Source organism: Watersipora subatra, chromosome 9 (assembly GCF_963576615.1).
Source record: "Watersipora subatra chromosome 9, tzWatSuba1.1, whole genome shotgun sequence".
NCBI lineage: Eukaryota > Metazoa > Bryozoa > Gymnolaemata > Cheilostomatida > Watersiporidae > Watersipora > Watersipora subatra.
Genome location: NC_088716.1, coordinates 50,177,950 through 50,197,802, shown reverse-complemented (window position 1 = coordinate 50,197,802; position 19,853 = coordinate 50,177,950). Strand labels below are relative to the sequence as shown.

At 35.8% G+C, this 19,853-nt stretch overlaps 1 protein-coding gene across 1 annotated transcript in view; it reads left to right on the top strand.

The window, feature by feature from the left end:
• The first annotated feature begins 8,704 nt into the window (after nucleotides 1-8,704).
• The window catches only part of LOC137405176 (ankyrin repeat domain-containing protein 50-like), a 32,653-nt gene continuing 21,504 nt past the window's right edge, over nucleotides 8,705-19,853 (top strand). The window contains exons 1-2 of the mRNA XM_068091404.1: nucleotides 8,705-8,923; nucleotides 16,411-16,578. Coding sequence (XP_067947505.1) covers nucleotides 8,705-8,923; nucleotides 16,411-16,578 — 387 coding nt within the window. The remainder of the gene's footprint in view (nucleotides 8,924-16,410; nucleotides 16,579-19,853) is intronic.

The following is a 19,853-nucleotide window of genomic DNA, read 5'->3' as shown; positions in this document are numbered from 1 at the left end:
TGAGTATGGACTTATATACAAGTGTACAGATATCATTGAGTATGAAATTATATACAAGATGTCCAGATATCATTGAGTATGGACTTATATACAAGTGTACAGATATCATTGAGTATGAACATATATACAAGTGTACAGATATCATTGAGTATGAACTTATACACAAGATGTATAGATATCATTGAGAATGAACTTATATACAAGATGTACAGATATCACTGAGTATGAACTTATATACAAGTGTACAGATATCATTGAGTATGAACTTATATACAAGTTGTACAGATATCATTGAGTATGGACTTATATACAAGTGTACAGATATCATTGAGTATGAACTTATATACAAGATGTCCAGATATCATTGAGTATGGACTTATATACAAGTGTACAGATATCATTGAGTATGAACATATATACAAGTGTACAGATATCATTGAGTATGAACTTATACACAAGATGTATAGATATCATTGAGTATGGACCTATATACAAGATGTACAGATATTATTGAATATGGACTTATATACAAGTGTACAGAGATCATTGAGTATAAACTTATATACAAGATGTACAGATATCATTGAGCAAGGGGTTATATACAAGATGTACAGATACCATTGAGTTTGGACTTATATACAAGATGTACAGATATTATTGAATATGGACTTATATACAAGTGTACAGATATTATTGAATATGAACTTATATACAAGATGTACAGATATCATTGAGAATGAACTTATATACAAGATGTACAGATATCATTGAGTATGAAATTATATACAAGTGTACAGATATCATTGAGTATGGACTTATATACAAGATGTACAGATATCATTGAGTATGGACTTATATACAAGATGTACAGATATCATTGAGTATGGACTTATATACAAGATGTACAGATATCATTGAGTATGGACTTATATACAAGATGTACAGATATCATTGAGTATGGACTTATATACAAGATGTACAGATATCATTGAGTATGGACCTATATACGAGCTGTACAGATATCATTGAGTGTGGTCTTATATCCAAGCTGTACAGCCACTTCAAAAAAATTTCTGTGCTTCAATTCAGTGGCAGAGACTGATCGTTACGGCAGCTTTCCAAAACTCCACAGGCATTTTGTGGTGCAAACTTAGAAAAAGAAAAGTGTTTAAACTTCTCTTTATGGTCAGGCTGGCTAACCAGACACAAGGTTGACGAGTGCAATTTTAGGCTCTGCGGTCTAGAAAAACATTCTTTCTGCAAGATGTGTAACTGGCTAATGCCTAATGGCTGATGTGAAATCCAGAGATCCTGGATTGTGAGAGCAGCTATGCGCATACAAGGCTAGCTGCTTACACAATATCTGCGTAGATTGTTAGTAGCTCTATCATTAAGTCAAGTTGCTGCCATGAAGAGAAAGTCACACTTACACTCTCAAATATCTATTCTCCATTTTCTTGCATTTTCTTTCCCAATATTAGTAAACGATCCAACAACCATGAATCTTTTAAAACAGGAATGCAAAGCTGAAAATGGTTTAACCCTTTCGTTACTACGCTAAATTCGCTGTTTTGATGAAATTAGCTCAAACAGATTTTCGAAAATTCGATATACCGCTAATATTTATGCAATATTTCGAGAATCAATGCAGATATTGTTTTACTGTAAAATACATCTTATTCAAAACAAAGTTTTCTACAAAAACAAGTATAATACTGTTCGCAAAACTTCTGATGCTTCCTTTCCATCGAATGAACGCAGTGAATTTCTTATTACCATAACGATTGCGATCTGGTTTTCCCGTTTGGAAAAGTGATTAGAAATATAATTGTTTAGCAAAAATTTTTTTGATTAGTTGCCCGTGATTGGCAAGGTTTTTTCATTGGAGACAAGATTTTACTGGTCTAGCTAATGTGTAGAGTTCGTAATGAAAAGAAAAGTGAAACCCTATTGATAAGCCGATGAATTGGCTTACGGTCTGTACTTCTATTACCGCGATAGCCGATACATCGGCTTACGATAACGAAAGGTTAAAATCGTTATTACAACAGTGAAGCTAAAAATCTATCACAATAAAGCAAAACTTTTGAAATGTTGTATTACATGCATCTGTATAATGTCTAAAACCTTATAACAGCTGCACATCAATACAGTTAAATAGCTAGTATTAAGACAAAACTAACTGTCCACATGCATTTCCTATGCGTATATTGACAGTGGTCACCCCAGTGAAATTTTCAAGGCAATGCCTGTGGCTAGCAGAAGCTGTAATTTTAACCCTGTGGGCTGGACATCTTGAGACAAGTACCAGTTGCTTTTTAATATTTAATGACAAGGAAGTATCACATTTCTCAAGTGACTGTAGTCTGTGCTTTCTGTTCGCTGATAACACGATACCTATAACAAGCAAAACTTCAAGCAAATATTATGTATATGACCAGAAACAGTACAAACTTGAAATATACACTATGCAGTGGTCAAGTTTGTACTTCCTGCCCAGCTCAACTTTAACTGGAGGTGTAAGTTTTGTTCAATGTTTATTTGATATTTTGGTCATCCATGCATTTGGGGAGCATGTATACAGCGCTAACTCAAATATGCTGACTATTGGCTAGCAAACAGTAATTGACAATTGTCTACCATCGACTGGATGCATGGAATGGTCCCCCGCGTAAAAATTTACAAAACTTGGGAGTTATCATCTCATGTACATAAGAGAATCATTTAGAATGATTTGCACCAATATCGTTTGTTCGAAGAGAGCCACTAAAGGACCATTAAAATTGGCTATTTCGTTTTTCCTCTGTTTAAAAAAGGAATATATATATACGATATATATATATACGGTATATATATACGATATATATATATACGGTATATATATACCGTATAAACGCTGTATATATACCATATATATACCGTATATATACCGTATATATATCATATATATACCGTATATATACCGTATATATACCGTATTTATACGGTATATATACCGTATATAAGCTATATTAAAAAGGCCACCGATGGTGACAGCAATGACATTCAACCTTCGGCTAAACTAGGGTAAGTTTAGCCGAAATCACATAGCTATTTTATATGCAATAATGCTCTTAAAGCATACTCAGCCTCTGCTATGCAGACATCATACTCGAGAAATCTTTGAAGAAATGCACACGTGCACACGGATAAACCTTTAAACTTTCTACAATAATGTTGCACAAAGGAATATAAACCAGAGAGATCAATACTTATTATTGCCGATCTTGATTTTTAGTTTGAGCAGACTGAGAGAGAACTTTTAAACATAACTTTATAAAACAATCATGCCAGTCTTGGAGAACTGCCAATAATGATGATTGACATGATGTGGAAGAAGTAGGCTGAGACAAACGCGCGTGCACAAAGCTGACTGAATGACGCAACAAGCAAGTGTTCTACATGCGGATTAGCTTTAAATGCCTGAATTAAAAGATGAAGACTAAAGTTATTTTATTTATAACGTAAATTCTGCTGAGATGACGCAATAAACTACAATATATTTAAGCTAGCTATTTTTATCTTTGAAATAAGACAGTAATCTCAAATCAACTGAGGTAATAGGCGAACCATTACAAGCCTGTAAAGTGTTTAATCTAGGGAAGTTATTAGCGCAGTGATGTTACAACTTTGTTGAATTGTGAATGCTAAGGGACGACATTGAAAACTATTTTGTATTCATAAAAATCTGCTAGCTTTAGCATTACGAGTCATCAATACTGTAAATCGAGACCAGCTTAAATGATAGCCTTAGTACCAGAGAGGTAATTCTAACTTTTTCAAATGCATTGGAATATGCTTGAGCCATTTGTATTCAAATAGCGCACATCACAGGACTGTAAGGGATTTACAGTAGTTTTGCCTTGATTCGGGTACTTGATGGTACAAGATAACCCTGTAGGGCAGGGGTTCTTAACCAGTGGGAAATTTCTCACCAGTGGGAAATTTGAGGATTTGCGGTGGGAAATTCTCAAGCTTCAGATTGAGAATATTGATTATGCACATTTCAAGGATATAGCTGTTGTACTGTATTTTCATCACATACATGGTGCAGATACATGCTTTTATTGTGGGTACAACTGTATTAATACGAAAAAGCATCGAGATGTATCAAACAGCTTATTGGATAATTAGACTACATTGCATCAGCTATGCATCACTACCATACTACTGAGGCATCACACAAGCATACACCAAGCATACCAGAGCTAGCAAAAAATAAACAGCAGCAGAGGGCCCACTAAGATCATGACTGCTAACTTTGTACTGTGCTGTTTTTATTATAACTAAATTACTCTATTGTTGTGTTTATCTTGAACATCATTTTTCCATAAATAAAAAGTATATCATGACAAACTATCCATAAAATATGATTTCTATCACGGTTCAATTAATAATTGACTCATTTTGACTATATGGCAAAATGCTATTGGAAAAGCCTCCTCTTACAATCTGAGAGTGGCAAAAATACCACAATTTTCGGCTGCTAGAGAGGGGGAAATCTTGGAGTGTAGTACCTCAAAGTGGGAAATACACTGAAAAAGGTTAAGAACCACTGCTGTAGGGTCTATTGAACGTACATATTTACATGTAGATGAGTGGAGGTACGTTGAAGCAGCATTAAAAGCTATGACCTAAAATAACTAAATATTTACTTTATAACAAACACATGTGGGGTATGCTAACATGTTTTATTGAACTTGTCTGCAAGTCATCAGTAGAGTGATTGCTGTTTCAGTCATATATAGCTGGAAGCAGCACAGAGCAGATAACTCCAAGTTTACGGATATGTGGAGGAGTGAACAGAAGCTTGTCGTGTACACTATTTTATGATAGATTTTTTTATATATTGTCATGGATACCATTCTAGGGAATGCATGTACAGTAGATTCAAAAGCACCTTAAATTTGTTGAGCGACAAATCGTGTCTGGTGAGGGGTTATCTCCTCATTTTCAAGTAGCAAGTACATAACTCTCTACTTGTATTATATAAGTTTACTTGTACTATGAGTTTAATAAAGTTTGTGCTATATATACATATATTTATAGCTTTGTTTGGGAAATCTAGGCAGGTATTTATCTAGCACACCAGCATTCCCGGGTGCCTTTAAATATTGGCAGGTGTATAAAGTATGTCCACAATTATTCCATAGCATGGCATGGTGGCCACGTATTGTAAATTTAGCACACCTGTCTGAAAATTAGATGTTTCTGAGTTCAATTTCATTGCGAAGTGGTTTTTTTATACTAACGCTAGCAAGCCCTGCAAGCATGAGTATTTTATCGCTATAACTGGATATATGACACCCCAACCAGCAAACACTTAGATTTATATATGAGGATTATGATAATGTTAAAAGTACAACTTGCCCTTGTAAAAGGATTATAATATTGCTGCAGGGACACACATACTAAACATACACCCTTAAAAATATACACATACTGAACATACACCCTTACAAATATACACACACTGAACATACACTCTTACAAATATACACACACTGAACATGTACCCTTACAAATATACACACACTGAACATACACCCTTACAAATATACACATACTAAACATACACCCTTACAAATATACACATACTGAACATACACCCTTACAAATATACACACACTAAACATACACCCTTACAAATATACACATACTAAACATACACCCTTACAAATATACACATGCTGAACATACTCCCTTACAAATATACGCATACTGAACATACACCCTTACAACTATACACATACTAAACATACACCCTTAAAAATATACACATACTGAACATACACCTTACAAATATACACACACTGGACATACACTCTTACAAATATACACACACTGAACATGTACCCTTACAAATATACATATACTAAACATACACCCTTACAAATATACACATACTGAACATACACTCTTGCAAATTTTCCAAACTCTTGCAGATCGGCTCCCACACTGCAGATGGGTGAGACAGTTCATTCGTCGATGGCCGATCGATTTGGCAAAGGAGCAATTGTGGTTGGATGCCTTTCATAACACCACCAATAATCCTTATGTAACTTATGTAACCTTATGACCTATTGACCTACTGATTACATGTCAGTTCACTAACCATTGAACCATGGCTGCTCCTGGTTACATGTACACAATCAGCTCTTTATTAATAATTCGCTGTGTTACCTGGGTTGCCAGGGTCTTAAAAATGAGCTTATAAGCAATGAGATATAATAAGAGTTGCCTGCCACTTTCTATTAGCCTGGTACATTGCCAATGGATACTTGGAGTAAGCTTACTAATAAGAGCTACCAGCTTCTCATGGCGCTATGCCATCACCTTGTGTTGTGACCAAAAACGGTAGCTTATTTGCTTCCATATAGCAACATATATCGCCTAAGGAAATCATCAAGCTTGTGTGACTGAATTGGTAAGGCGTCGGCCTGGTGAACTGGAGGGTCCGAGATCAAATCTTCTGTGATGCAGATTTTTTATCCCAAGATTTTAATAGCTATAGCTGGAATGACACACATACCCAACAAACTTTGAGAAATATATATATAAATTGTCAAAGCGAATCAACCCTGTCGTGTTGTTTGAAGAGGAAGGATGAAGCGAAAGGCTTATTTGTACTTTCGATTACTCAACTGAGCCTGTGTTATCTCAAGCAATCTACTATCAGCTAACATAATTTCCTGCTGATAGGTCGCTAGATTAGTTGAATCTTGCCTGCGCTACTATCTTACACTGGAACAATAAGTTTTTAAGAAATTGTTCACCCGCATGAAGGCTCATGGGTAAGAGTAGACAATCTCTGTAAAATGGCAAGCAGCCAATTGCTTACCCTTGTTTGACATTCAATCAACTGCGGATCATTTAAAAATTCATTTCTTCAATTCTGAGTCCGCTGATTCATGCAAAACAGAAGAAGGAACAGCATCCACCCTCGACTAGCAAAGGTTACTACAGCCAAATGTAACCCGAAAAGGGTCTTATTTGGTGTTCTTCCAGCTGCAGGAGCTACATGCTGGTACGCATTTACAATGATACTACACTTTCTTTAGCTAAAACATGTTAATATTAATTACAAAATTAAAAGACTGATTGCAAACATTAGAGACAGAGCAAATGAGATGGTCTCATAGTCTGATAGAAACGAACTTTGCTTCTATAAGGCTAACTGGTCAATCAAATATAAGAGCCATTGTCTGTCATTCCATTGTCCGAAGCCAGACTAAGAGCATTAGAAATAAAGATTGCACAACATGGGCATCAAACTCAGATATTTTGCTTGGCCGCCAGACATAGTGCCAACTGAACATCTCCACCATCTTGCTGCGCTGTGGAATAATTGTGCTGATACTTATTACACATGGTATTTCAAAACCGACATGACTGTCAGCGAGCTCATCTGTCCGTCTGTTTGAAGCTACAGTTGAACGGTTAAAAAAGGATGCATCATACAGGATTGGAACTTATGACATTTAGCTCAGTCAGCTGACACTCTGACACCTGACTAATTCACCCCCTTCCATGTGTTGGAATAGTTGTGCAGTTACTAATTACACCTGACGACCTCTCACAGGCCATCAGACTAGTTATAGGGTGCTAGTTATAACAATATAACTAATAACCATCTTGCTATCAGACCTGCTGTCTCACTATGGCACAGCTAACAAACATACAGACGTACAGGCGTACAGGCGTACAGGCGTACAGGCGTACAGACGACCAGACGTACAGGCGTACAGAAGTAGAGACGTACAGAAGTACAGATGTACAGGTGTACAGAAGTACAGACGTACAGGCATACAGGCATACAGGTGTACAGATGTACAAACGTACAGATGTACAGGTGTACAGCTATATGCTTTCCAGCTATACAGAACTCTTACTTCTATTAGATTAACAGGAGAGTTTAATTAGACACGAAATTCGGTGAATTTTTATTGGCTGAACCCTCAGCCAATGACAATGAAGTAGATTATGCAATTTTAAAAGCTTCAGACTGGGAATAAGTAGCAGTGGTGAGAAACACTTGAAAAATATATTACTTTAAAATCACAACATACATGTAGATGCCTGTATAATAGTCGTTACATTGGGTGTGTATTATAATAGCCGCTACAGTGGGAGTGTATTGTAAAGGCTGTATTAACCCATTGATTGCTTGTCATAACTTAAGCGGGCTGTAATAATTATGTTAACTAGAAGCCTAGATAAGCACAAATTACTAATACGAGTGGTAGCAACTACCTCTCGCAGAACTGAAGTTATACACATGGAATTGCTGTATTTCTTTGACTAGTTTTACCCTTTGGACTTTTCACTTGACACTGTTATGAACTTGCAGTGCATGATTTTATATTCTAATTCATCTAACATCTACTCTGGTGGCTGCCACAATCTTCCAAAAAAATTGAAGACACGGGCTAATCTAGGTAAGATCAGAAAATACTGAAGGTCAGTCGCGTGTCAGCTGATAGCAGATGAAAGATCTCTATTTCTTTCATTGCCAGGCTGTTCAACCGCGTCTTTGATGTCATCACATTGATTTTACTCTATCTCAAGTGCTTCTTTTCAACAAACTCATTTGAATTTTCAACATCTCAAGTTTTAGAGTGCATCTAACAGACGCCGTCACGAGAGCTTTATTACACCTACGGACATGCTGCCAACTGTGTGCGAAGTATGCGTGGACAGGAAAGAGGAGCTGGTGATTAAGACAGGGTATCGGCTAAACATGCGCCAAAAGTCCGCTGTCACACCGCTGCCCGACCATTTTGTTCAGAGAAATGAATCTGGATATGAAACCGGAAGTCCCTCAAGTATGCTGACCCGTGATGCCAAGACAGCGATGAGCAGGAAAACTACAGCCAATAAGAGGGTAAGCAGAAGCTGTGCATGATATGTATTCATGGCGCTCCAGTAAAGAGTATGTTGTAATTTTCTATGAGATCACATTTGACAAACAGCGACTTTTGAAGAAACACGACCTTACTTAACCTTATCATGAGGCGGTTACTCAGGTCGACGCTTAAAATGTGATTTCAGTGAAATCATGGCCAAGTCCGACACGCTGGTGTTTGCTTGGAATGCATCTATCAGTTGGATATCCTCAAATAAATTAGTTACTGTCCACATTTTCTGAACTTACCAGAAAGGATATTTTTATGATTGTGGTTCATTTGTTAGAAATTAATACACATAAACAAGGCTGATAATAGAAGGCCTTGATGATGAGAATTGTCAAGTACACAAAACAGCACCAATTTAATTGTAAAATACTTTTGTAAAAATCATGAGGGTCATCCATCTCTCAGTTTAGCCACTAATAACTTTGATTAAAGTGCCATTTTGCGATGACACCCGTATTTCGAGGTAGCAAAATTTCATTTAGGTAGTATTCAAGCTACGTAGCCATTTGTAACTGAAATTGACCGACCTTAAAAGACACCTGCTAGTCTTGTCATCATTCACCATTCACCATTTGGCTAGCTCAATAGTGACATAAACAACGAGCCCTGCAGGCCTGAGATACTAACTACATGTATAGTATATTGAGAATGATAGCCTGGTAAGAGAAACGCTTAGACTACAAAACAAAACGGGCACCAGTTTTAGAACTGTATTAATTATTGTTTAGCAACTATCGGTGACTCTTTTATATTAACCTTTGACCTATATTACTCAAAGTGTAATGAGATATAGTTAGCTAATAAATCTGCATAACTTTTTCAAACTGATGTAGTTCTGGGGCATAGTTTAATGTTTTGCCACGTTTGCTTTTATCAATTTCGTCTTGCCATTCATTTGGTTATAATTGATCTTACTTGCTTTGGTTAAGGATAAAGTTAAAGGTCAATGGTCTTGTAAACCTAGTTAGAAATAGACAATTTTGTGTGTGCAATTTGCATACCATGTTATTAATGAGTTGTTTGGCTTGTCAAACTTCATAAAAAACTGTAACGGGAAACATCTATCTGTTGCTCATTTGAACATAACTTTCATCTTATGTTATAAAAAATGTTTCCTCTTTATAATTTTTAAACCATATGAGAACTTGTCTTGCTTTTGGGTTATAAACCTACTTACATGCATGTCTTTTTTATCAAGTGGTGATTCTTAAAAGATGAGGCTAATCGACAAATGAAAGCGAGTAGGTAGGTAGAACAATGGTCTGCTTCTTCCGTTGAGGTGTATAAAACAATGTTGACAAGTGTTGACAAGTTTTGAAAAGTGTTGGCAAGTGTTGACAAGTGTTGAAAAGTGTTGGCAAGTGTTGGCAAGTGTTGACAAGTAGATCATTACGACACTCTCTGCACAACACCTCGTCATCCTGATAATTATATAGAACACAAAATGATGTCAAATAGAAAACATCGAAAAGGGTTTTTTCGTTTATATAAACTTTTTGTTGTGAAATGTGCCGAAATCCTTAATGCATCCTTAACACCATTCTACAAGGAATGACTACTTTGTTATGTTTTTTCCGTTTGCTGACTAAAACTGTGTGTTGAAATACCTTCAGTTTTTAATGCTACCGTAGCGAATCAGCGACTAGTTTAGGATTCGGTAGGACAAAAATTATACTTTTTAACCAAATGTTTAGAATACGAGTTTTTCTAAAGACTAGATATTTTGGCTGATGGCTATGCCAACCATGCTATCCATGCTGCCTTTACCAGCCACGCCAGCTGGGCTAGTCGTGCCAGCCATTATTAAAAATTATGTGACTTGCTAAGCCTCAAGACTTAACTTTACCTCTTCTTAAAACCGCTTGACTGGATCATCTTTTTACAAGGCACACATTAGTAGACAGTCCGATTTATTTCCTACATGCCTACCATAGCAGAGGAAGGAGGGAAGGATGGTGATGGCTATAGGTCTTTCCTTGTTTGCATTACTGATATCTTATTGGCTAATACACTTTCTGTTTAGTAAAAGCTAGAACTATCACACCTATTCATCAACAAAAAAACAAATCTTTGTAACGATCGACGATGTTGTGTATTCATCCCACATACTTAAGTAGTTTGTGGTAATCTGGTGAGTCACAAGACTAGTTAACCACACCTCTGCCACAATCGATTCCTTGTTATTCACACCTTTGCCACAATCAATTCCTTGCTATTCACACCTCTACCACAATCAATTCCTTGCTATTCACACCTCTGCCACAATCCATTTCTTGCTATCAATTCTGTAATGTTACTAGAGGAAGTTTAAATTGTGTAGCTTATGTGCAGTACAACCAACTCACTGCAGAAAACAATATCCCGAGAATTTATGTGTACTGCAGTTACATACAGTAGCTAAAAACACCTGCATGCGTTGATCTTTTCTTTATACATGTAGTTCAATAATCAAATCGATATTTTTTAATAATTCTCTGGCTGACACTGAACTGATCAATGACTTCACACCCAGTGTAGCTTTTAGCTTTCTTTTTCCAATTTTTATAAGTTGGAGAATAAATTATTCCAACATAGGGCTTACTATTTCTGGTAAGTTTTCAGAGTATAAAAAAGTGTGCTGCCTTTTTCATCAGAATTAGCAATTATATGCGAGCAATAGTCTGCCAGCAAGCTCCGACCCCCTGAGCCTAGTAAGGATGCCACTGTATGCAGGTGCCTACCTTGGTAGAAGAACAAAAGAGTACCAGAACCTGCATATTTGGGTGCTTCAATTATTCTGCATGTTTTGAACATTTTGATGTGCTGCAAGTCCAGGGAATGAGAATCGGACCACACAGATTTTAACACCCATACTTGAACATTGCACACGTTTTTAATACATGCTTAGCAAACGCTGGCTCGGTGATATGCACTGATGCAAGGGTCTGACATAATTAACACACTCCTACCAGGCATGAGCTGTAGCTGTGTGATTGAAGGACATTAAGCTCTAATTGTACTTTGGCTCTCAGGTACTTTCATCATGCCCTTGCTGCAATGTGTCACGGCTTGTTATGAATAATCCTAAAAATCAATTATGACTAAAACGCTATCAATATATAGTTGTACTCTTCAAAAGTATTATAGTGTTGCACTCCATGTATAGACAACGTTCCCTCAATCTTTATCATCGATACTTCTGGATAAAGCAGACGATGCAGATGATACATTACAATGTTTTATGCAGACAACATTCTGTCACCATCCAGCTTTGATGGTTCTACCATTCAGCTCTGATGGTGTCCTTTGTAAAACAAGTTTAGCTTCGGAGTTTCCCTTTCTGTCCTGAATTAATTTCAAAGAAATGGTTGTTATGTTTTGAGCTCACTATTTTGGGCATAACTCAAAAAGCGTTAGTTTGATGTTTATGAACTATACATAAAAATGATCAGTAGAAAATTCTCTACAAAATGCTACTACTAATAACTAGATTACATCAATATAAATTGACATTTCTTTTAAAAAAGTTTTTAAAAAAGATTGTCTATACCTTGCACTTAGTAAGGATTAGAGGGTTAAAACCGGGCTAGATAATGCCAATAACGGGCTACCTCCGGAACCCGTGAGAAACATTTTGGTGTATAATGAACCCTGGTTATTCTTGGCCAAAAACCGCGAGCAGGCATATTTCCAGAGAAAAAGTGGGTATTAACCATTATGTAACATGGTTGGCTTATTTTATATGAGGTATTCGGATACATTAATAGGTTGCTCATCCATTAGTAGGTTGTGTTTGGCCGATAGAATTGACATCTGTTAGTATTTTTGAATATTCGTGCGGAAGACCGCGAAAAGTGTGTCTACTCTGTTGTTTTTGTTTTGTATATGCGTGGCGAAAATCTTGCGTGACCCGACTAGCCCGTGGTTAAAACTGGTCTCCACTCCACACTCTTTGTTATATCTGCCTATATATCTTAAAGTAAACCTGACTGTCTCGCAGGTTTACAACTTTACAAAAATACCAGCAGGTTGAAATGATTATAATCAGTATTACACGTACAAATCCAAAATAACATTGTTCTTATTTGGGTGATAATTACAGCCTATGTTTTTGCTGACAACTATAAAAAAAAATTGTTCGAGTCAGTCAAATCAGAACAACCTCACATATCACACGTAAGGGTGAGTTTCAACAAACTAGATAAAAGCCTCAGCTGACCCCCATTATAGCTAGAGGGATATTTACAAGGAACTGAAGCTATGACCTATCATAGTATGTGATTGTGTCATTAAGCAAACCTTCCCCTCTTGCTATAGCATAACATATATCTTCTGCAGTTTGCATCTTTTGATAACAATAATATTTGAAAGCAGACAACTTCAATCTTTACTTTAATAAAAACCATGTCTGTTTATCTGTCTGATGCCAAAAATAAACTTCCTTGCATGAGGATGAACTCGGATACTCAGTTTCCAAGTTGAGCCAGCTACCACCTGCCCATCTCGATCACCATCACACACTTAAGAATAATTATGCAGATAATTATTCCATATGACAACCTCCCATGATGCGCTGTCTTATATAACAAATCTTCTGCAGTTAGCATCTTCAAGTAACAAGGCTATTTACAGGCAAAACAATCCTAATTTTATAGTTGAGAGTTTTAAGGAACTTCATGGAGCTAAACACATTTTGGCATCTGATTGTTTTTCTCACACCTAATTTTATAATTTTTTTGACTTTCGTAAGTTCTTTGTGTTGAATCCTTGTAGATCCTCCATGCTTCGAAGAAACTGATTAACCTGACATAAGAGCTGTTTCGATACATATAATATAGGAATATACACATATACTGATGTACACAAACAGTTAATAAAATTCTTATAGCAGAGCATACAATGATTGTAATTATTACATGCATACATCCACTTACGAATAAATTGGCTCCTGTGATAGTAGATATACCAATGATATACAACCCCCCACTTCCCCCAAACATACACAACCCCCCACATACTTGGGGGGCTGTATATGATTGGTTATACACAAAGCCAGTATCTTAACAGGCATGATCTAATTCAACTCGATAGAAATGTGTAAGTTGTTTTCTAATAGCCATTTGATAACTTCATGATAGCAAAAACACTCCAATTTGCTGGCAAGATCAAAACACATTTCTAAAAAGCTAATGAACAGATAACTTCACGTCGATTTGAGAGCAGCCGTGGCCTAGTGGTCTAGAACGTCTGACCAGCAAACAATTGGGTTAGGGTTCAATTCCTAACAAAGGCAACTGATGGTGACAGAAATAGCATCCAACCTTAAATTGCTTTCAGTAACTGGGCATGTCTCCAGTTGTCAAGGCTCCTTGCCACTGGACTCAGATGTGTCCAGACAAGTTCGCAGAGCAATAATTTGTGCAATGATGCTCTTAAAAGCACGCACAGCCTCTGTTTGCAGTGAGCTAAGCATACATCATACTCAGTCGTCGAAGGATCACCCACACATTTGTGTACATTTATGCTGTGTGATTTGATGGTAGTAGAGTCTCACTGGTCACTATATATAAAATGGTTAGAAAAATATTAATGCATATTCGTTTATCATTTCAGTAAACAGCAAGACACATATATTCAGTAAAAAAATCATTATTCATAAGCTTGAGGGAGTTTCTGATGGTCTGAGGCTAGCTAATTATGGAAACTGAGCCTAGTTGTTTCATTAGCTAATATATTTACTATATATATAAACACTCAACCACACTCTATTGTGTGAGCAGAGTTCTCTCAACAATCCGTAGGCTTTTGTATACAATTTCCTATTTCAATATTTGGTTATATAGGATTACTAATAGAAACCGTCCGATGGATTTCGCACGATTCAACCAGCTAATATCGAGAGTCATTATGCGCATTGAGATTATTTCGAAAGGCGCATTAGTTGCGCTTGGCAACCAGTAAACATAACGTGTGTGCAGAAGTGTGCATAACATATGCAGACAAACTTTACTATCAAATGATAGGAAATGTCATAAACACAGTTGATCCATGTGCAAGCTAACATGCTGACAAGATTCTGCAATGAAAAATATATAAATACATTATTGATGCAATCAATGTGTCAGACGGATGTTCTCGGAAGTGCAGGGAAAGTCACAATTCGGATTTACAGTTATATTGTACAAACGAGCTTGTTATTTAATATCAAACCACTCGGTACCAGATTCCACAAATTTTGAAATTTTTCAAAGCCGTAGTCCATGATTGCAAAACATTTTTCTGCTTGAAACTGTATAATGCAGTCCTCAAAGTGTAAAACAAGAAATAAAAACTTTTTTATATCGTGTGCAAACTTTAAGCATTCCATTAACTAAATGTACCAAAGTTAAAACACCCTTGAAAAAGCAGAATTCGTTTGAACTCAAAATATTTATAATATAACTGTAAACTGTTATTTTGATTACAAGATTTAAGGCATTCTACAGAGATATTTAAAGACATCATGGTGTCTCCCATGTCCATGTGGAGTTGTGTCTCCCCATGTACATGTGAAGTTGAGTCTCCCCATGTACATCGTAAGGATTCTACTCAGACTATCTTATCCTGCTATGCTAGGGCTTTCATATCAAAAGGCTTACATATATGCAGTGACTCCCAGAGTTATTATTACTATCTTATAAATTATCAACAAAATAAGAAAGATTTAATCAATGCATGCCTGTTGCAAATGAGGTTCGAAATGCTAAAAGCAGTAGCTAAAGATGTTGGAGTTGTCTGCTGCTTGCCATAATGTTGCACACATGTAATTAAAGGACTTTTAGTGGAATAGCTCAGCTACCTGCAGATATAGCAAAGGACTGCAGGCTGCGTTTCTCTAAATGATTTTAAAAGAGACCATATCTCTCATCTTGTTATGTCTGGTCAAACTGTGACCTTGAAGTCTGGTGAAACTGTGACCTTGAAGGTTATATAGCTTCATGTTGAAAAGCAACATAAACATTTTAATAATAAAAACGAAAACATGGTAAAAGTTTTCAATTCTTTGTTGAAGTTTCTGCTGCTGTTTACTGTTTTATAACCATTATCCAAGTTAAAAAGTGAATCTTTATAAAGTAGCTGTTCCATCTGCAGCAGTGTTTTTCTAAGGTGAGAGTTTCTGTTCGAGCTATACAACAAAACTTCATAAAGTACGTAATTAAAATATGTCCATAAAACCTGCTCTAAAAACAGCAAAAGACTTGTTATAAACCATCTCCACTGATACACGAGAGGCGTTAGGAAATATAAAAAAAAATTTACTGGATGAGTAGTAGCATAATTTAAAAAACACAACATCATACTAAAATTGATAAGCACTGTAATGCACAATTTACAAATATATGTGACAGAATAATAGTGTAAATTTATAGAAAAGTGCATAATGCTAGCTTTGTTTGAATGCTCATTGTGAATGCCTTTTTCTCTTTTTCTCTGACAGATATTCGAAGAGCCTGGAGCCCCTATGAGAGAACCATCTGGTTCAAAAGGCTATTTACGGACAAACGCTTCCAAATTGTCTTACAAGCATTCCCTCAGACATCAGTGTGGTAGGAATCAGCTCTCGACTTCTTCTTTACCTCCTAAATCTACTGATGAGAAGATGTTGGTAAGTTTCAAGCATTTCATCATGTCTCAGTCAGTTTTCTTTGTGCCTAGATCTGTAGCTCCATTTGCCTATGACTCTACATGTCTGTGTTTCTATATGTCTATGCTTTTACATGTCTCTGTCTTTACACCTTATGTTTTATGTTTTATGAGGTATGTTTCCTTGTCTCTAACTTTTGATGTATATGTCTCTACATGTCTGTGTCTCTATATGTGTGTGCTTTTAAATGTCTCTGTCTTTATACCTTATGTTTTATGAGTTATGTTTCCTTGTCTCTAACTCTTGATGTCTGTGCCTCTACATGTCTGTGTCTCTATGCACTTACAGCTTGGTAAATCTATTGCTCTGCTAAGCTCTTATGTTATAAACTCAATTTGTTTACAGCTTTCTTGTCTACCTGTCTATAGTTTTATATGTCTGTGACATTACATGTCTGTGAACCTTTTACCAGGAATCTTTTTGTGTTTACAAAAACTTAATCAGCCAAAAGGAAGCCAAATGCACTAAAAATAAAGATTTGAAAAACTCTAATTATCGTAAGGATAAAAAATTAAGCAGTATGTAAACAGTTTACTGTATAAAGTATACAGTGTACTGTATACTTATACAGTGTACTGTTTACTGTATACAGTACACTATATATAGTATACTGTATATAGTATACAGTATACTATTTATAGTATACTGTATACAGTATACTATATATAGTATACTGTATACAGTATACTATATATAGTATACTGTATACAGTATATATAGTATATTGTATACAGTATACTATATATAGTATACTGTATACAATATATTTATACAGTTTACTGTATACTGCATACTGTATACAGTATACAGTAAACTATATACAGTATGTATACTGTATACAGTATACATACTGTATACAGTATACTGTATACAGTTCACTGTATGCAGTATGTGTACTGTATACAGTATACTATATACAATATAATGCAATGCAACTCACCAAGTAGTTTGCAAGCTGTGTTTAGTGTCTTGTAACGGGATTAGTAGTGTGTCTACAGTTTACTTTATGTGCTATGATTTTATTGGTTCAGATATTCTAATGTTAAATAACTATCTTAATAATTTCAGCCCATGATTACCTGATAAACTAAAAGAACATTAATTTTGTAGCTACCCTCTATCGCTTACGATAGTGAGCCAATATTGATGTGATTGTAATTACTCCATTAGTGATCGTTTAGCTATAACAATAGCCTTAGATCGTGATAACCGTTCGTCTGCAAAAATAAATAAATTATGTAAATATACTCCAAAGACAGAATAAATTTGTTTCTATTGGGATTACCCGTGCCAATAGCTGGAAAAAACACACTCTGTATTTCATCGAGATGTGCTCACTGTAGAAACACCAAATCAGTTGCTGTATAACCACGACTAAAGAACTCTGTATTAATAGACACTCGTGGTTACACCCTTTTGTATTAATAACATTACCACCGTGTTAAGGAAAGACAAAAGTCAGAACATGCTAATTGTATTCGCGAAATAGATTTAGATTTTAATGTTTGGTTAGCAAAAGAATTACTGAATGCTAATAAATCGCTCTTCTGGAAATATAAATGCTAGAGTTGTTTAGAACATTGGTTAGGTATTGACTAGTGCTTGCTTTGTTTAAATAACGTTTGCAAAAACTGAAATGTATCATATTATCATATAATATGTTTAGTTTGACCACCTTGCCAACTGTTTCCTAGATTACCGGTGCTTGTACTAAACAATTTTATAGTAAACGATATTTATATCTGGAAATTTCCCTGTCATACAGCCCACGACCAAAGTGATAATGGAAAAAGAAAGAGTACTGCCGGTTGAGAAATGCAATATTAGCAGTCAAATGGCACTGTGGTGCAATAGTAGAACTGCAATGGTAGCTGCAATGGTAGCTGCAATGTACTGGGTGTTATTATGTACAACAAACAGCAATAATGAAAGAAAAAGATTATATGTTTATATCTCTCCCCTGCAATAGGAGAAACGCAATATTAGAATTAAAATGGCAAGCTGCTGTGTAATATACACAGGCTGGGGGGGGGGGCTGTATATCATTGGTCATAACAACCAATATCAAGAAGTTGTGATATTTATCTAGATTTCTGTAGTTATATCTAAAAAATTATGCTGAATTTAAAAGTCTAAACAGATTTTAGCTGGTTGTCATAGAAATAGATGTATATCTATAAGAAAATGTAGGCCTATTACTTAATTTTGCAGATATTAAAAATGGCTTGGCAGTACCGCGATATCGGGCACAGCCGCAGTATCATCAACAAAATCTTTAGAAAAATAATAACAGTAACATATTACACACCATCGGTCACTATATACTTCGATCTTGTAAATTCGAATGATTATTCTTATAATTAAATCTCATAATCTATATATCTATATATATATTTCTCAAAGTCCGTGTGTCGTCTGTTGGAAATTCGGCTATAGCTATTATTAGAACAATTGAGCTGGACAACAATACAGACTCAAAGTCATGGCTTACCGGCATTGTAAGCCTAACCTTATTAATTAGCTTAGTGGAGCTTTCCATTGGCAATATGCCAGGCTACTAGCTTGAAAGGTACAGTTGTTTGACAAAGTTTTAAAACCTTTACAGTTGTTTTTATTTTTCTCCTAATTTATTTCAACTACACGACACACTTCTCTCATAATATGTAGTTTGAAAGTTAGAATGGCAAATGTTGTTATATGTTAAATACAAATCAATTTTCTGTCCAAAGACTTTTCTATTACACGGGCAACCACCAGTCGGGTGGCACAGCTAGTATATATATATATTTCTCAAAGTCCATCTGTATGTCGGAAATCCGGCTATAGATCTTAAAATCTTGGAATAACTATTCCGTATCGAAGAGGATTCATCTCGGACCCAGCTGTTCACCAGTCTTACGCCTAGCCCACTGGACTACGAATGTCGAATTGCAAGCCAGCCAAAATAAGTCAGTATATCAGAGCAATACCTACCTGCTTGACGTATGACGCGGGTCAAAGCATAACGTCACGAGAAGCTGTTCGCTCACATTATCAAACTGGCTAATAGCAAAACTCTCACTACTTCTCATTGTTTATAAGACAATGATATTTTTTCTCATGATATGTAGTTATGTAGTGATGAAATATGTTGTGATATGTAGTTTGAAAGTTAGAATGGCAAATGTTGTAATATGTTAAATACAAATCATATTTTCTGTCCAAATACTCTTCTATTACACGGGCAACGCCGGGTG